The sequence below is a fragment of the Pagrus pagrus genome (assembly GCF_965226575.1).
Source record: "Pagrus pagrus genome assembly, chromosome: 11".
In the NCBI taxonomy this organism is placed as follows: domain Eukaryota; kingdom Metazoa; phylum Chordata; class Actinopteri; order Spariformes; family Sparidae; genus Pagrus; species Pagrus pagrus.
In genome coordinates this window covers 21,162,340-21,180,255 of record NC_140195.1, presented here as the reverse complement: position 1 = coordinate 21,180,255, position 17,916 = coordinate 21,162,340, and the positions used below count along the sequence as shown (strand labels likewise).

At 40.1% G+C, this 17,916-nt stretch overlaps 2 protein-coding genes across 3 annotated transcripts; one reads left to right on the top strand and one right to left on the bottom strand.

The window, feature by feature from the left end:
* Positions 1 to 1,430: 1,430 nt before the first annotated feature.
* rprd1b (regulation of nuclear pre-mRNA domain containing 1B) lies at positions 1,431 to 8,433 on the bottom strand. 2 transcript variants are annotated; one of them, XM_084366762.1, is made up of 8 exons: positions 8,353 to 8,433; positions 7,717 to 7,939; positions 6,242 to 6,371; positions 5,520 to 5,653; positions 4,887 to 5,008; positions 4,554 to 4,680; positions 3,831 to 4,006; positions 1,431 to 2,750 (listed from the first exon to the last, which is right to left on the bottom strand). In XM_084366762.1, the coding sequence occupies exons 2-8, from the start codon at positions 7,865 to 7,867 to the stop codon at positions 2,601 to 2,603; spliced, it is 990 nt and encodes a 329-aa protein (XP_084222888.1). In that variant the 5' UTR covers positions 7,868 to 7,939; positions 8,353 to 8,433; the 3' UTR covers positions 1,431 to 2,600. The 2 variants fall into 2 exon arrangements, with proteins under 2 accessions (XP_084222888.1, XP_084222887.1); XM_084366761.1 differs by having other exon boundaries at positions 8,105 to 8,426.
* Positions 8,434 to 10,529: 2,096 nt separating this feature from the next.
* Positions 10,530 to 16,920, top strand: tas1r1 (taste receptor, type 1, member 1; the record flags this gene model as incomplete). The annotated part of the gene is made up of 7 exons (XM_084365864.1): positions 10,530 to 10,548; positions 11,782 to 11,944; positions 12,106 to 12,430; positions 12,933 to 13,703; positions 14,187 to 14,405; positions 14,844 to 14,964; positions 15,995 to 16,920. 7 exons carry the CDS (start codon positions 10,530 to 10,532, stop codon positions 16,918 to 16,920), a joined length of 2,544 nt encoding a protein of 847 aa, XP_084221990.1.
* Between the last annotated feature and the right edge of the window lie 996 nt (positions 16,921 to 17,916).

Sequence of the window (17,916 nt, the reverse complement as noted above, 5' to 3'; positions counted from 1 at the left end):
AGTCATCTGTGAACCACCAGCTGCTCCTCCAGGAGATCACTGCAGGTTTGCATGATGTCCTTCACACTGAACCGGTCTGCTGCCATAAAAAAGCTCCTGCATATTCTCCTGTGTCACAGGAACAAAGACGGTGTAGGCAAACTCAGTGACAGTGTGGTTGTAGATGTGTTATTTTAAATTCATGCAAGATACACATACAGTATTTGTTCAAATGGCTCCAGTTTATTGGCATCCACTGAATCACTTTCATTACAGAAAAACACTTCCCTTACTGGTAGAGTCCTGGCACTACAGTTTGACTCTGCAGAGAGAAACATACCACGCAGCAAGTAGGTAAGAAAACTAGAACTAATATCTACAGTGAAGCACACCTGGGGCAAATGTTACTGAAATCCTTCCTGGCATACAGTGGCTGTATTCAGTGACTGTAATGATCAGATTAACATCTGTGATTCATGTTATTGCCTGATATTTTGCGACGAGACACCAATGCATGTACTGAGAAGGATTTGCAGCAGCATTTCTCACCCGAGCTTGTTGCATCAACAGGAAAGTTACAGTAACTGTAATCTTCTTTAACTTTAGAAAACACTCCCTTCTGCAGGAGCCGTGATCCAAGTAAACATCTCTGACCTTTTATCATAAAACTTCTCAAATTAGTTCTTCCTTCGGTACACAGACAACTTAAAATCAAACAGCTGTGGCCTTGACAGAGAACTGTTCATAAAACCTACTGTGGAATAGCTCACACTTCTCGACCTTGATATCTCAATAATGGCATTTGCGATGTGGTTGTCAGCTCATCTTAAAAAAGAAACCTGAGGAAGGGACTGCAGATGTCAATCTGTTGCTGCTACTTTTTAATAAAAATATTTCATCACTGGACATCTACGCACAGGTAGGACTGAACAATATCATCATTTTAATATCATTGTGGGAACTAAATATTGTTAATCACTGAATGCAATTCTCTTTAAAAGGAGACATATTGTGCTTTTTAGTTTTTTCCCCCTTTCCCTCTGTGTTATATAGGTTCTTGTGCATGTGAAAGGTCTTGAAAGTTAAAAAGGTCAAACTCTGCACCAATAGAAGCTCCTCTCTCCCACAGAAAACGCCTCGTCAGTAGTCCCACCTCTGTGACATCACACTACATCGCCACGTCACACATTTGCATAATTTATGATTAGCTGCTAGTTTGACACATAACATAAGATTTTAGCAGTGCTGGCTCAGGCATGTGTGAGCTGATCAATCAGAGGAGACTGGGTATTTGGGAGCGTGGCCTTAAAGAGACAGGAGCTAAAACAGACAGAGGGTGAATACAGTGCTGCAGCACTGGACAGTATGAGAAAACTGACGTGTTTTTTGAGCATTAAAGCCTGTAAACCTATTCTAGTAGTAACCAAAATAAAATTAAGAACCGGAAAATTAGCATAAAATGTCTCCTTTAATACTTGAGAAATGGCTTCAAATGACCAAATACCAAAACACATGTTGTGATACATGTCAATATCAGAAAAAGGGCTTAATCTAATCTATTCCTCTTTGTATTCCACTGTTTTCATATTGCCCAGTTCTACACACATTAAAACTTCATGATCTTCAACACTTACGTTTTTCTCACCTTTTTGGACCTCTAATAAAATATCGTATTTATGACTTTTAGGGTTTCATACATTGTTTTTTTTATTGAAAAGCAAACTCTGTTTTGAACCAATTTCTCCAACTTCCAGGATTTGTTTTGTAAAACTCAAACCTTGTCTAGAACACATAGTTAGTATCTGTCAAAATAAAAACGTGACAACAAAAGGGCACATTGACTCACAAAATGTTATTCTTTGAATAAAGAAATGCTTGCTTTTCTTCTGACTTTAAACTGTGACGATCCAACTGTCCCATAAAACATGTTTAAACAGTCCCTCTGAAGTGTAACTGAAATGAGTGTGCCAAGTGACAGCTGTCAACCACGAGCGTTCATGAGGCAACGAAACGTAACATACACTGAATCCAATCTGATGTCTTCTCTAGTTATACACACACACATGCCTCAAAACCACCTATCAGACTATGTGTCAATAAAAAGCCCCCAACTGAAACCCCCAAAAAATAAAACTAATTAACGGTACATTCTCTTCACAGTGTAGTCACAATCTCTGAGCATTGTGAGAGCAGATGGCCCAACTATGCTCACTGAATCCAAAATATACCACACAAAGACACTTTGATTGACACGTCCTGACAACCAACATTTATGTCCGTCTAAGCTTTGCTTCTTTCGCCCACCCCTCCTCTTAGATCACTGACATTTCCAGCGTTAAAACACAAAATAAAAACAAACAGGAAACAAACTCGTTCCAAGCTGGTGGAGTGGAATCCTTGTCGACTGAGCTGGAAAAATCCAGGCTGACAGAGTCTCTGTTCTCCTCTGCAGAGTGTTTTGATTTCACCAAACTTTCCTTATGATGTCCCTTCTTGTCCTGCAGGTCCGACCACGTGTGTCCTCTGGCTGGAGGCACAGCTAGAAGTATTTTGTGAATCAAACATGGAGCAGGGTTTGGGCGGGGAGGGGCAGGGGGACAGTATGTCTGGGCAAAGACATCTCAGTCGGTGGAGAAGAGGTCTCCGGCTGAGGGGAGTGGGGCCAGGCCCCCTGTCACGTTGGGCAGTAGGGACAGATCTGGGAGACTCTGGATATGGGACTTAAGCTCTTTCCTAACCTGGGTCACTCTCGCCAGTTTCTGCTTGTACTCCTGCAAAGGACGAGATGACACAGCAAATGTATGAGCAAAAACTAATAAAGTTATCATGAAAAACAGCTTTTGGCATGTTGGAAAAAAAGATAACTAAGGTGGACTACAGTTTGGGTCTTACTTGTGTAGTTTTGGCTATCATACATATACACTCAGCATAATATCTGTTGTGGAAACATGTATTGTATGAGGAAGAAATTTAAGCAGTTAGACAAGTTAACAAGTTAAATCAACTCAGTTACTTGATTCAGAGGTGAAACTGAAGTTGAATGCACCTGAAATGTAAGTAATGTGATCGTAATTATCACCAATTTCAAAGGAACACTGTGTGTGAACCACAGTATGGTTACTACATGGTTATTACAGTAGGTTCAAGTTGAACCGGGAAGTTTGTCTATAAACGTGTGACAAAGTTTTTGGTAATGATTTTTACTGTTCGCCTGATTGTCTGACTGTGCGTATGTCTTGCCCCATCAGACTTCTATTTCGTGACGAATGAGAGTACAACGAATAACGAATAACAAGAGTTAAAACCTCCACTAAGGAGGTTATGTTTCCAGTCATGTCTGTCTCATCATTGGCTGGTTTGTCAGAAGGATTTATCAAGAACTACAGAACAGATTTCCACAACGACTGGGACGACCCAGGATACACCCCATCAACTTTCGGTGCTGATCCAATATAGAGACGGATCCATGAATTTTTACTCACTCTTTAACATTGTGAGATAGGAATAGAAATGAATACTACAAGTGAGCAGATGTCTAAAGTATCTGTAACACTGAGACTTTACAGCTGTAATTGCATTTTCAGATTGATGATGAATTTACAACATAAATCGTGCCATGCATCTCTCCCCTGAGTATTACATCAGCCGCATTTAATAAAAAAAAAGAATATCGGTATCAACTTCAGGTGGTCCATTTTCTTCAATTACTCAGCGGCTCTATGAGAAAAAAAAATCTGGTATATTTAGGTGGCTGGTATCTATGAGTGAGTACAATTTGATGGGAATCCTAACACTTATTATTAATCAGTGAAGGAGATTCAAACTCAGTTCTCTGTATGCTGTTGACTTGCCTCTAGCTTCTTCTCTCTCTCCATGAGCGCCTCCCTCTGGCTGCCGATGTATTCAGTCAGCATGCGAGCCAGCTGCCTCCGGTCCTCCAGCTCTGCAGCCAGTCGGCCATTGTACTCCGCCAGCAGCAAACACGCTTCATCCACTGTCTTCGACAGCTTGTCTGCTGCATCCTTGTCTAGATTTGTGCAGAAGTGGTATTTTCAGTTTGTTTATGTGCAAGACATTCAACTGAGCATTCGGTCAATTGTTTTTTACTATTCTATGTATTTACTATATTCTCTTCTTCAGCAGTTTATTTTGTCCTATATGGGTCAAAGTGTATTGTTTTTTTAACATGTACCTATAAAAGTTTTTTTTCACAATTACTATAATGTGGACATAAGGCACATTTTAACAACATGTAAGAAGCTGACCGCTGGTAGCACCTGAGGTTTGTTGACTGTTTACATTTTACTCTCACTGTATGCATTGTTTTATTTATTATTTCTTGCTCCTCATCTTATTTGACTTATTTGATATTTTCCCTAGATGGACCACATTACTGTTGTTAACAAGACAGTCCCACTATGATACAGAAATTCAGAAAGAACAAGTACGCTATGAGAGGAAGTTTAACAAACAAATTAAAGGCTGAAACATTTTTCAATAATGAGGGAAAATTAAGCAGAAAAATACAGTCCAAGGAAAGTAATTTCTGATCAAGTAGAGCTCTTTGGTCTAACCAGTGATTTTCTCCAGCAGGGAGACATCCTGGACTTCCTGCGGCAGCGAGGCAATCTTCTGACGAACTGCTGCATCGCCCGATGCAGCGTTCTCCAAGTCCTGCAAGGCCTTCACCAGCTCCTCTGTCTGAAAGTGTGTGTCACAGTGTGTTTAAAGGGAATAAAGGTAGAAAGTCAACAAGAGTTAATGAGAAGAGGGGAAACGAGTGGAGAGGAGACCATGTGACAGAAAAACAGTGGGAGAATAAGAGACAGGTAGAAAAAAAGGTGAAAAAACATTCATTGTGAAGGAGTAATTCTTTCTGCATTTTGTGCCATTCAACTGAAACATACCAGTTGAGTTGCAGTGGCGCTTGTGTTGCGAGGGGAGTTGTGGCTTCTGTAGTCGTCATCTTCATCGTCTTCGTCTTCCTGGATCTTCTGATAGCTTCTTTTCACAGGCTTCTTTTCTTCGACTGAGTAAACGGAACAGAAAAACCCCCACAGATTATAATATATCACTAAATATGTAGTTAATCCAAACAATTTAGAGTTGAATTTAGAGCTGAAGTTATAGTAAAATGGCTGCTAAGTCACCATTCAGCTATTTTTAATTGAAGTAATCAACACCAACGTTCGTACTGTCAAAGTGTCCTTGATAAATACTCAATACGGCATTTTTCTGCTATAACGTGTGATATGGATCAGTGTAAAAGGTTTTTAGATATGAATACTATGAGTGAGCCAATACCTCAAGTATCAGTATCGCTGATTACAGTTGTAATGATATTTTCGGAAGATTAATGATGAAATTAAAACATAATTCATGCCATACGTCTCCCCCTGAATATTAGATTAGCTGCAGTTATTAAAAAAGGGGACAACTTCAGGTGGTCCATGGTCCTGGTTTTACTTATCACCCACTAATAACAAATACTATATATTCAAGTACAGATGAAAAAGCAGATGATCGAACAGTCATCTGACCTGAAGGCCTGGGGCTGTTCGAGTCTTCAATGGCCAGTTTGAGTTGTTGAATGAAGTCGGCTCTGTAGAGGCTCCTCTCCTTCCAGATGTTTAGCAGTCTCTCCATGTGCTTCTTACAGTTCTCATCGGCCTCACTGCACGGCATGTTGTAGAAGAAGAGAGGATTAATTGAAAATATCATTTTTACAGCTCAAAACACTGCAAAAACTGTGTTTATCAAATTCCTCCAAACAACTTGTGTGTCATTAAAATGTTTTCTTTCCAGCCAATTGCACTGTAGGAATATATGGGACCAAATATTTAAGATTTACCCTTACAATGTTCCAGTTGTCTTAGCCTATTTTGAAGCTGGATAAATTCAGATTCATTTTAATTGAGACACCCAGACACAAAACAAATTACTCAATGTTTGGTTTGTGCTTGGTGGTCGATTCCTTTTTTTATTTTGGGGTGAATTCCACCTTTAAATATAATCCCCATTCGCAGTTTTCTTTGTAGAAAACAGAAAATAAAAATACAACAAACTTCACCTGTAGAAGCAGGTTTCTATGTCAGACTACATTAACTATTTATCAAAAAGCTTCTGGTAGTATGTTGGCGCCACACACACACACACACACACACACACACACACACACACACACACACACACACACACGCTCTCTCTCTCTTTCATTACACAGACCATTATTTGTAGCATACAGTGGTCACATCATATCTACCTGGCGACATGTGAGCAGGCATCGACGAGGACAGTCTCAAAGTCTTTTGTGAACTCAGGTCCTTTCTTCTTGCTGTTCTGGATGACATCATTGGCCAGATATAGGAACGTCAGCTTCCTGGTGCTTTTAGCTGGACAACACATAAAATCAAGATATTTCAAGATTTAAGAACTGGAATTCACTCTTACACTATATCACCAATGATCAGTGCAGTCTGAATTAGTTTACAAGTAAGTTGAATTTTTTATTGTACTTTCTTTTCTTCAACTTAGCAGCAGCTTATCTACCGATTCAGCAGAGTTCAAGACCTCTGACTCAATAACTATCTCATTGTTCTTCAGCCATTCAAACATAGTCAAAACAGGCAATGGTGACAAACCTTGGTTTGATTATCTATTATGTTTGAATGTTGTGTGTTCAATTTCTTTTGGATATTCATATTTTACATACTTATACTTCAAGCACTATATAAAAATACTATTATGAAGGTATGCTTTGGCATTTTCTGGTCACTTGGACTTCGCCCAATGGTAAGACAAACAATGAAGATGTTATTCTGAACCCTTTAATTGTGACAAACATTCTTCAAACAACAATCTTGGCAATGTGTAACATCTGGATATTGTGAATATGGCTGCAACTAATGATTATGTTTAGTATCTATTTATCTGCCAGTTCTTTTAATAGCTAGCTCTATAAAATGTGTCAAACGAACAGTCCAAACCCAAAGACTCATCTTTTAGTAACATTAATGACAAAGAAAGCAGAAAATCCTCACATTTAAGGTTTGACATTTTTGCTTGAAATATCATTTAAAGCCATAAAGATAGATATATTCTCTCTGTGATCTGGATATCTAGCAAAAAGGCCTAAACAAGTAGAGCCTCCGGGACAGAAAGTGGTCTGAGATTGTCCGAGTTATGTGTTCAATGGAAAACTGACAGACAAACTAAGAATATAAGGAAACATCTCTGACAGGAAGTGGGAAAAATTGACCATTTACATGAAACATGATGCCAACAGGTCACTGAACTGTTACGATATGGAATAACCGAGAATGAGTATATACTATATGTACACGTCTGAACTGCTCCTGTTAACTATTTTAAATGTATTGTTTGAATGTTGTGTGGTGATGTTGTGTATAGATGCTCATGATGTCCAGAGCTGTAAAATAATGCATTAAAAAGTAGTATATAGCAGTATGAAAGTATAAAAAATGAGAAATCTCATTTTCTTGAGATTGACTTATCAATTAATACTACTATTTATATACCAATTTCAACCGGCTACAAATGAATAAGTATACAAGTGTTTTGTTAATTATTATGTTATGTACAATCTATAACAGATATCCCAGCTATATGGCACACTGACACCTTACCCTCATCTATGAAGTTTCGCGTGTTATTGCACACAATCAATAACATACATTAAAACACTTTGCAGCAGCAGTGAGTGGTGACAGCTCTCACCTTTCTTCAGCTCTCTGTGCCACACTTTGACGATGAGGGCTGAGTGTTTGCGGTGGTGGATGATCCACAGGGACAGAGTCTGGACGCTCTGCTGCGAGCTGCTCAGCTCCGTCAGCTTCTTCTCCAGGGCCGACTCGGAGAAGGACGACATGCCGGTGTAGGTGTGCGATTCCCCTGTGAACCCGACTGACCCCGACCCGCTCTAAAGCGACTGAGCTCCGACCTAGTTTGGAGAAACTCGCACTGTCATCAAAACTGAAGTTGTGTCGCTGACTTACAGACATGCAACACTAAACTGCCTCCTCCCGCCTGCTCCACCTAACGCTGTGTCTAAAGTTATATTAGCTCTTCCTCAGACTGAATTATTGACTAAGTCTACTGAACAAACCTGCACGGTGTGAACTGGTTTATCAACGGCTGTTTCCTCTCTGTCTGTAGTGTTTGTTTACAGCCACGGCTAACGTTAGCTAGCAGAGCTAAGCAGCTATCTGCAGAGCAGTGCAGCCCTGAGCTGAGCTAAGCCCGCGCCCTAACCCGGGATTAAAACAAAGAAGCTCCTGTAATATTCGTGCAGAATATGTCTTCAGTGCGCCGATAGATGAAACCACACTGCTCAAGACTGGCGGTGAAACTCACAGTTTGTCTTTGCTTGTCTAACTAGTCAGGAAGGTTCCTTCGAAAAAATGGCAGCTTGCACTTTCACCTCGACATGTGCGTCGCACAGTAGTGACGTAGGCAGAAAGAGGCATCGTCCCCTTTATCCCATCAATCTATCAAATCTATGCTTTATCCTGGGAAGCAAATATAAAATGTAAAATCCACAATAAATTTAATGTACAGCCAAGATGAGCTCTCAACAACTTGTTTTATGATTACTTTTTTTATGATTACTAAAACAGGGAACTTTTAATAAAACTGGGAAATCTGTTACATTTGTGCGGAGAGACATAACTAATAACTAAACTCCTTGTGTTTTATTGAAAAGTCCATATCCTTATAAGGCAAATTTCACAGTATTTTGCACATTTACACACAATGCGAAACATATTGTAACACTATATTATTATATTACAAATGTTCCCCTACTGTCTCTTATTGAGATTGTATTAAACTTTAACTGAAAGGCCACAAAAAACCTGTATACATAGCTGTATTTCACGATTATTGTCAAATACTTCTTTATTTCATATTTTTTGTATTATTACTTCATTATTACTTATTTATTCAATGAAGCAAAACATCAAGTGTAAATAAATAATCCTGGGGTGTATCAGTATGGCAAACTCAAAGATAGAACTTGTTTCTATTTTCGGTTTATTTTGGAGTTTTTCTCTACATCATTAATTCATAATGTAATGATTTATCTAAAATGACAGTTGATACATATCCAAATGCTGTAAATAAACAAAGCAATTAATAAATTAATCATTGAAATAATTAGATAGAAATCGTAAAATTACGAATGATAAATTAAAAATATTTTTGATTTTAAAACTGAAACTGTGATGCAACCAATAGTATCTCGAAAACTGAAGAGGTCAAGGTCAAGGTCAAGGTAAACTTTATTATCCCACATGTGGGAAATTCATGTGGTCACCATTGCACGTTCCATTGCTTTATACTGTATAGCATTAAAAAGAAAAGAAAAACATAAATACAAAGCATTAAGAGAAACAAAACAAAATAGTAGGAACACTGGGGAAACATGACAAGCATGTATGAATAGATAAAAATAGTTGAATGCTCATATGGAGTAGTTTAAAGTGCTTAGGAGTTTTTTTTTATCTATTGTTGTGCAGTCCAATCACTGTAGGAAAAAAAGAGTTTTTGTACCTTGTGGTCCTAATTTTTCTTTGCAGGATGCTGCCACTTGAAGAGCACCAGAGGAACACCATTTTCCACATCCAGCAGTACTCTTTGCATATTGTTTTTTTTTTTTGTGATGCAATTATTCTTTAGTTGCTCTTGGACTGTGAGAGTAACATATATTGAGTAGAAACAGTCAGCAACACATTGATACTGCTCTGAAGACCTTTGATCATGACTAAACATTATGTTTCTTCAATTATTTAATAATCCTCACCAACATATTGTAGAAATATTCTGAATTATAATGGCACTTTAATCTGAATATGAATCACTGATCCACTCTCTTGATTAACAATAAAGCTGTACAGTTGGATGACTAAGAAATCTCCTGTTATCACAGTTCCATAAAGAATTATGTTTAATTATTTATCCTGAAACTGGAACTTCAATCAAAGTAGAGAAAAAGAAGGGTGTGGAGTCTTATGAAACAATAGAGACGTTGCTCAAACATAAACATAATCTCTGCGGCACATATTGCTTTGCATTTCAGACATTCAATTTGACCAAAGACCCACAATTAACCTTTTATACACTTAACAGGAAAGCATAGGTGTAAATGATAATGTCAATGTGCTGCTGACTGACATGGCATAATGAAACAATTAAATCCAGAGGAGCTTCCATTAATGTTAATGGTTACACGTCTGCATTTCCGTCAGTCCAAGTGTATACAGCGAAAAAGGTCATTTGTATAAATTTGTTGTTGTCAGTCGGACACCACTGTGTTATGAAAACTGAAAGACAAATTAGGCATTATTTAAATCAGCTTGCATGTTAATAGAAACTATCATTGCTGAATCATTTTTCTGTTGAGATTGGGAAAGCTCGCACAATGCAAATATTTTCACTCCAATCTTTGTGTTTGTGCAGACCTGCAAATTTACATGTTTATTTGCCTTAATAATACTGCGGCTGACAAAATGCACAATATTCCTGTCAAAACAATGGGTTTGGGTCCTGGATGTAAGTAACTATCAGCCAAATTGTATGTTGGTACAACAGGCGTGTTTAGCAAAATGAGGCTCAAATATCAACCAGAATGCAAATTCAGCCACACCTGCAGAAACCTCTTTCATGACAGACATTTTGACTAAGCAGCAGAACACAGGTATGACTAATAACATTAATTAGTAAAACCTCTGGTCCAGTACCAGGGCCCTGAAACTCACCTCACATCAATGGACTGCAGTTCTGCTTAATCTTATCAATCAGACCTGTGCTTTTTATGCCGTGGCAAGTCAAAATTGCAGTGTTAAAGATTGGCTGGAGTCACATTTCATTTTACCACTGCTTCCTCTATTTGTGTGACTCACATACAAATGTCAGAGAAAGCTATACACTTCTGTGTTTGTGGCTTTATTATAATGCTGTCTGACTTTTTCTCTCATTGTTTGCTTCCTATGAAAGTTGACAGGCAAGAATACAAAACTTCTCCCGAAAAGACGTTTCATTTATTTAACTTTCTTTCTTCTAAATTAATAGACTACAGGTGTGGTATAAAATTTGGAGGGTCATAATTTCTATATAAGTCCCACATTTTACATAAGAAAGAAACTAAAATACAATCCTGCATGTTTACATTTAAAACTTGACTGGTATTTCCGAAAACTGATATTTCTTAAAAACAAATCCTTAAATCAAAATGTGTTATTAACTAAACAAGAAGTCAGACCTGTCTGCTGCCATCAACATTATTGTAAAAGTTATTAAACCATTTAATGTTGTTGGCTTGTAAAACATCAGGTTCGTCCACAGAGTGACTGATGTTTTGAGAAATCTCATTGAAATTAAAAATTAGAAAATCTGTTACAAGAGAGACCTTCAGTCATACAAGGACCTAAAGTTGTGCAGTACTCAATATCAGTCTTGATATTTTTTGAAGGTTATGAGCTCTGCACTGAGCCAAAAACTGTCTGTAATGGGAAAAACAGCGTTCTCCCTTTTCATGGCTTATTACATTTATTCAATTCATTTTAATGGGATGGAAACTCTACAGTCACACAAACAAATATGACACGCAAATAAGCTACACTCAAGCAACACTTCCCGGAAACTATGCAAAAGTGGTCCTCTCATCCCTCCCTCCAGCAATCCACACTTAAAAAAACAGGCTCTGATCCCTTTTGCAAACCACAGCAGCCTGTGTAAGGTGGAGGTGAAGCATGGACGTGTTTGGTGCCGTGTTTTTGTCCTTAGGCTGGCTGATGCTGCAGTTGGCTGACGGGGAACTGGATTACATCTCTCAGGGTCAGGGGTTGCAACTGCAGGGTGACTTCATCCTCGCTGGACTCTTTCCTCTCCACTTCGAACCTGAATCAACTGGTAGTAGTAGTTTGCCTGCTTTGGTTAATTGCAATCGGTAAGTTGTACTGGACAGTAAACCTCCACTGATCTAGTGTATTTCTATGTTTTCTCTGCATGTCTATCTATAACATCAACCCAAATATTTCACATTTTTCACAATCTGGAGTTTTATTCACTATGTGATTCTCTTTCTCTTTAACATGCCAACTTTTCCAGAGGTAAAGCCAACCAACATGGATATCACTTGATGCAGGCCATGAGATTTGCTGTGGAAGAAATCAACAACAGCACCGGGCCACATCCTCTTTTACCAGGAGTGAAGCTGGGCTATCAGATGTACGACGGCTGCACGAAATCGACTGCTATCCTGGCCGCAGTGGACTTGCTGGAGCACTGGGGCCCCTTAACATCTAGTACACAGAGAGACAAAGATTCAAACTTCAACAACAGCAGTCAGAGAGGAGTGGCTTTGATTGGGCCGGACAGCAGCAGCAAAACGCTCACCCCCGCTGTTTTACTGGGGTCCTATCTTATACCACAAGTAAGTTATCGCTTAATTTTTCTAGGAACAGTACATCCAAAATTGAAAATTCAGTTTTTATCTTCTCACCCTCATGCTGATGGAGAATCAGTTTAAGTTTTGCATGTTTGAAAAAGTTTCTGGAGCTTCACAGCAAAACAGCATTACAGCATTTTCCTGAACAACTGAAGTATATAAGTATAAAACATAAAAACACAACCAAAAAAAATGTTTACACCCACTTCATACGGGCTGCTTTTTTGGTTGCTTTTTAACATAGTAAGTCCGCAGCTCCTCCAGATGTTTGTGAGAATGCAACAATGCTGTTTTGCTGTGAAGCTCCAGAAATGCTTTGTGGACTACGAAACTTCACCTGACTTTCCAACAGCACGAGGGTGAGTGGATACTGACTGAATTCTCATTTTTGGGTGAACTGTTCCTTTTATCATTGCCCTTGAATTATTACCTTGTCTGCATGAAATACAACATGGAATCATTCCTGTCATGTTCTTGCTTTATTTAGATCTCTTATGAATCATCAAACGAAAAGCTGAGCAACAAGTTCGTCTATCCATCCTTTTTCCGCACGATTCCCAGCGACAAGAACCAGGTGGCAGCCATGATCCAGCTTCTGGTTCGTTTCAACTGGACCTGGGTCGCCATTTTAGGCAGTGACAACGCCTATGGCCTGGATGGGATGCAAAGCCTAACCACGCAAGCACCAGACTACGGCATCTGCATCGCCTACCAAGGAGTCATCCCAGTTTACTCAGATGACAAAAATCAGGCCATGAGGAACATCGTGCAGAATTTACTGAAGACCCAAGTCAACACCATTGTGGTCTTCTCCAACAAGATAGAATTCAGTAATTTAATCCCATTCGTCATTGAGAAGAAGGTGACAGATAAGGTATGGATCGGGTCAGAGGACTGGTCAGCGTCTTCTCTTATATCAAGCATACCTGGGGTCCAAACCATCGGTACTGTGCTTGGCGTGTCCATCAAATATTCAAACATGTCTGGCTTTCAGGAGTTTGAGGCGAAGGTGTTGGAGGCCGCAATGCACTACAGTGACACTCAGGAAGTCGCTAATGTTAGCACAAACTCGGCCAATGACTGTGTACAGAGCACGGGCTTGTACAACCTCGCCAGGATGGATTTTCCTCTGGAGAAATATGACGTCACCTCCTCTTCCAATGTGTATAAGGCAACGTATGCTGTAGCTCATGCTCTGCACCAGGCACTTGGCTGTGATACTGGAGAGTGCCAGAGGAGGAGGGTGTATCCGTGGGAGGTGAGCAGATTGGATCTTGAAACATAGAATCAGGCAGTTTGTGAAATAGTCACAAAATATTATTTCTCAAGGAAGTTGTGGTCGTGTCTCTAATCGCAAGAATCTTTCATGTCTGCACCACTTTTCTTTGACTGAATGAAACACCACATTAAAGGGTAACTCCAGAAATGTTACACTGTAAACACACATTTACACAAAGTGTGTTTACAGGCATTGGTGAGTACTACTGCATATGTGGAAAAAATATTTTAAAGCCTTTTGTGGCTCCAGAAGAAGCCGCATGTAACCTGATAAATTAGTCACCAGTGATGTCACGAAGAAGCTAAGTTGTCTTGTGGGTAATGTAGGTGCAACAGAATTAAAAAGGTGATCTCTCTGGTTCTGTTTGTATCAATTTTGATCATTTGTATAGTATAGAAATGCATTCCCCAGAACCACTTTTTGTGTTACTGCACTGATGTTCCTTCTCCCTCTCCACCACAGCTTCTCTCGTGGCTCAAGCAGGTGCGATTCACTATTCAAAACACCTCTGTCTATTTTGACGTGAACGGTGACCCGCCCACAGGATATGACATCGTTTGCTGGATTTGGAGGGGGCCGAACTGGTCTGTCAGAGAGGTGGGCTCTTTCAGCCCAAATCCAATTACGCTCACAATTAATGCTGATCTAATCGAGTGGCACAACGCAGGAGAATCAAGTCAGGTAAGACCCTCTGAAGTATTTTTGAGTAAAGTGATTGGAAAGCTTTTTTAAATCTTAAAAACTCAAGTTCAAATTGCAACTGAAAATGTCCATTTTGATAGATTGTTGTTGAGGTATTTGTTATTGAATCCCTATGCACTCAATTATTGTCAGTCTGTAACTTATAATTCTTGAAGGTCTGCTCTCTCAAGACTCTGCACCATATATAAATGGGCTGAATTACAGTACATTAAAACTTGACAATCTCATCCCATTGGACTAATCTCAGAGCTTTTTTGACTTTTTAAGAGATATATGTGATTGTGTGTTGCATGACTCAGTATGTTGTTTTTTCATCTTATTTCTGTTCTCGAGTCTGGAGATTTTGATCTCAATGATATTATCTGATAAAGTAAAAGTTATGTATTTTCTTTTTCAAACCCTGCTGTTTGTGTCTAGGTGCCAAAGTCCATCTGCTCTCCACCTTGCCCAAGTGGACACAGGAAGCTGCTGACAGGGCAACACACATGCTGCTTCGACTGCCTGCCCTGTCCCGCTGCTACATTCCTCAATCTGAGCGGTAACATGAGGACACACAGAGAAAAGCCAAAGCACCAGAAAAATATTCAAAGACAAAAACAGAGAGAGAGTGAATTTGTACAGATTGAGAATCATATGCTGTAGCCTGTAAATGTTGTGTGTGCGTGTGTGGTGCAGGTGAGTTAGTCTGTGACAGCAAATAAAAAACAAAGTAGATATCCAAAAATACATTTAAGTGCAAGACAAAGAGCATCAAAGATGACAGGAGATGGATGTCCCATGTCGCCTGTCAGGACAAAGACCAACAATAAGGGAAGGTTCATCTCGTGATTTTCAAGTCTTTGTAATTCTAGTAATAAATCTAGTTGAAATGATCAAACCACCAGTCACAGCAGTATTTTCCAGCTGTTGTATGTGAAGTTGACCAGAAGGTGGTGCTACGTACTCACACTATGTTCTGATTCAGGCACCGTAGGGATGCAAAACCCCTTTTTGGATTGAGTCACTGTGCCTAACATCATGTGACAAATGGCCAGAACATACTGCCGTGTGTTTTCTCTTCTGGACCATAACATTTCACCTTGATCACTCACTAATGTTAAAGGGACAGTTCACCCCAAAATCAAAAGTACACATTTTTCTTTTTACCTGAAGTGCTATTTGTCCATCTAGTTGTTTTGGTGTGAGCTGCAGGGTTTTAGAGATATTGGCTATAGAGATGTCTGTCTTCTTTTTAAAATAATGGAACTAGATGGTGCTCTACACAGCTTGTGGTGCTCAAAGTGACTTGGTTGCTGAAGAGAATCCACAGGTCATGACTTCTTGAAGGAGACATTGCTATTGAGTTTTTCAAATGTATTTTTGGCACTTTGAGCACCACACATTTCACTGCCATCTTCTTCTATTAAACTGGAGAGAAGGCCGACATCTCTATGAATATAAATATGTGTTTTTGATTTTGGGGTAAACTGTCCCTTTAAATTTGAACTCTATCACCCTGAACAAAAAACCCAGCCCAGCTTTTACATCCCTGTTTTCCTCTTTATTTCTGTGCTGTTCCTCTTCCACAGATCCCACTACATGCCAGCAGTGTCTGTCAGAGGAGTGGGCTCCCCCTAGCAGCGATCAGTGTCTGAAAAGGACCGTCCTGCTGCTCGCCTGGGATGACCCCCTCGCCATCGCCCTGCTCGTCTTTCTGGCCAGCTGTCTTTTCATGACCTCCAGCTCTGCAATAATCCTCCTGCTCAACCTGAACACGCCAGTGGCCAAGTCCGCCGGAGGCCGCACCTGCCTCCTGATGCTGGCAGCCCTGACTGCCGCTGCCATGAGCTCTTTGTGCCATTTTGGCCAGCCGTCGCCTCTGGCCTGCATCCTCAAGCAGCCCCTATTCATGTTCAGCTTCACTGTGTGCCTGGCCTGCATCACTGTGCGCTCCCTCCAGGTCGTCTGCATTTTTAAATTTGCATCCAAGCTGCCGCCGGCCTATGATAAGTGGGCCAAAAAAAATGGGCCAGAGATCACCATTTTCCTTGTGTCTGCCACCCTCTTGCTTATATCTGTGTTCCGTGTGGCCATCGACCCTCCCAAGCCCAGCCAGGATCTCGACTTCTACCACGACAGCATTGTGCTGGAGTGCAGTAACACCCTCTCACCTGGTTCAGCTATTGAGCTTGGTTATGTTGCAGTGCTCAGCATCCTCTGCTTCTCTTTCAGCTACATGGGCAAAGACCTGCCAGCCAACTACAACGAGGCCAAGAGTATCACCTTCAGCCTCATGGTGTACATGATCTCCTGGATGAGCTTCTTCACTCTCTACCTCATCAGCAGGGACCCCTTCACCATAGCCGCATACGTGTTTGCCATACTCTTCAGCGTCCTGGCCTTCTTCTGGGGCTATTTTCTGCCCAAAATTTATATCATTGTCTTGAAGCCGGAAATGAACACGACTGCCCATTTCCAGAATTGCATTCAAATGTATACCATGAGCCAAAAATGAAGCTTGTGATTACATCAGTTGATGAAAAGTAGTTGAGGTGTAATGATGCAGGTGCACCAGGTGAAATAATGGGAACAAGACAGGTTCAGCTACACTTTTAAATGTATCTAGCAGCTGAGTGTAAATAGTTAAGTATACATGTAGAAAAGTCTCAGCAGGGGAATTATTGATCAAGGACACTTGCCAGTCAGTCAGATATTACCACTATAACACAGCACAACGCAACAGTGTGGGTGCTGTTGTAGAGAATCAACAGCGCCCCCTGGCAGCCGTACGAGGAACTGTCACAAATACTCACACTTTAATTGTACTTTGTGAAAATGAATAAATGCATAAATAAATACAATTGGAGTGTTCTATGTGTTGGAGAAAAGATAGTCTTTGAGATTATTATATTTGATAAAGTGACCTTTGATATGTGATTTAATGTTCATAATTTATAAATAGTTAATAGATATTTATTTATTTGGGTCAACAAAACAAGAGATAAGATCATATTTCCAGGGATTTGACAACAAGTGGCAGCTGGTCACAGAAAGAAGTACCAGTATTTCAGCATGACGTAACATCTCATTGCATATCGAATAAAAGCACAATTGGCCAGTTTTGTGTCTGTGTGTATGTGCAACCACACACACACACACACACACACACACACACACACACACACACACACACACACAATGCTGCTGTTGGCTGTTGTTTGAGAGGAGAGATGAAAAGGCCTTTTGTGGCTGGGAGGTCAGCGCTATTGACCAGTAGATGTGTGAGTAGAGTCCGAGCTTGGTTTTCCCACAGTCCTCTCCGTCCACTCACGGCTTAATACCCTCAGTCAACAATAGAAGTGTGCCACGGGTGAACAAGCAGGAGCTTTATTGTCAGCACACCAAGGACTGGAGCAAGGTGCTGTGGGGAGGATCTCAGGATATTTGTTTGACAAGCTTTTTGATCCATTGCATGTAGGGAAATTAATATTCATCATCACATGTGTGGAAA

Bases quoted from the DNA above. Each gene is read 5' to 3' on its own strand.
- rprd1b (XM_084366762.1), bottom strand. From the start codon at position 7,867: ATGTCGTCCTTCTCCGAGTCGGCCCTGGAGAAGAAGCTGACGGAGCTG. The intron at 6,372-7,716 runs GTGAGAGCTGTC...TGTGTTGTCCAG, and splicing joins GCACAGAGAGCTGAAGAAAG to CTAAAAGCACCAGGAAGCTG. The intron at 5,009-5,519 runs GTCAGATGACTG...CCGTTTACTCAG, and splicing joins GAACAGCCCCAGGCCTTCAG to TCGAAGAAAAGAAGCCTGTG.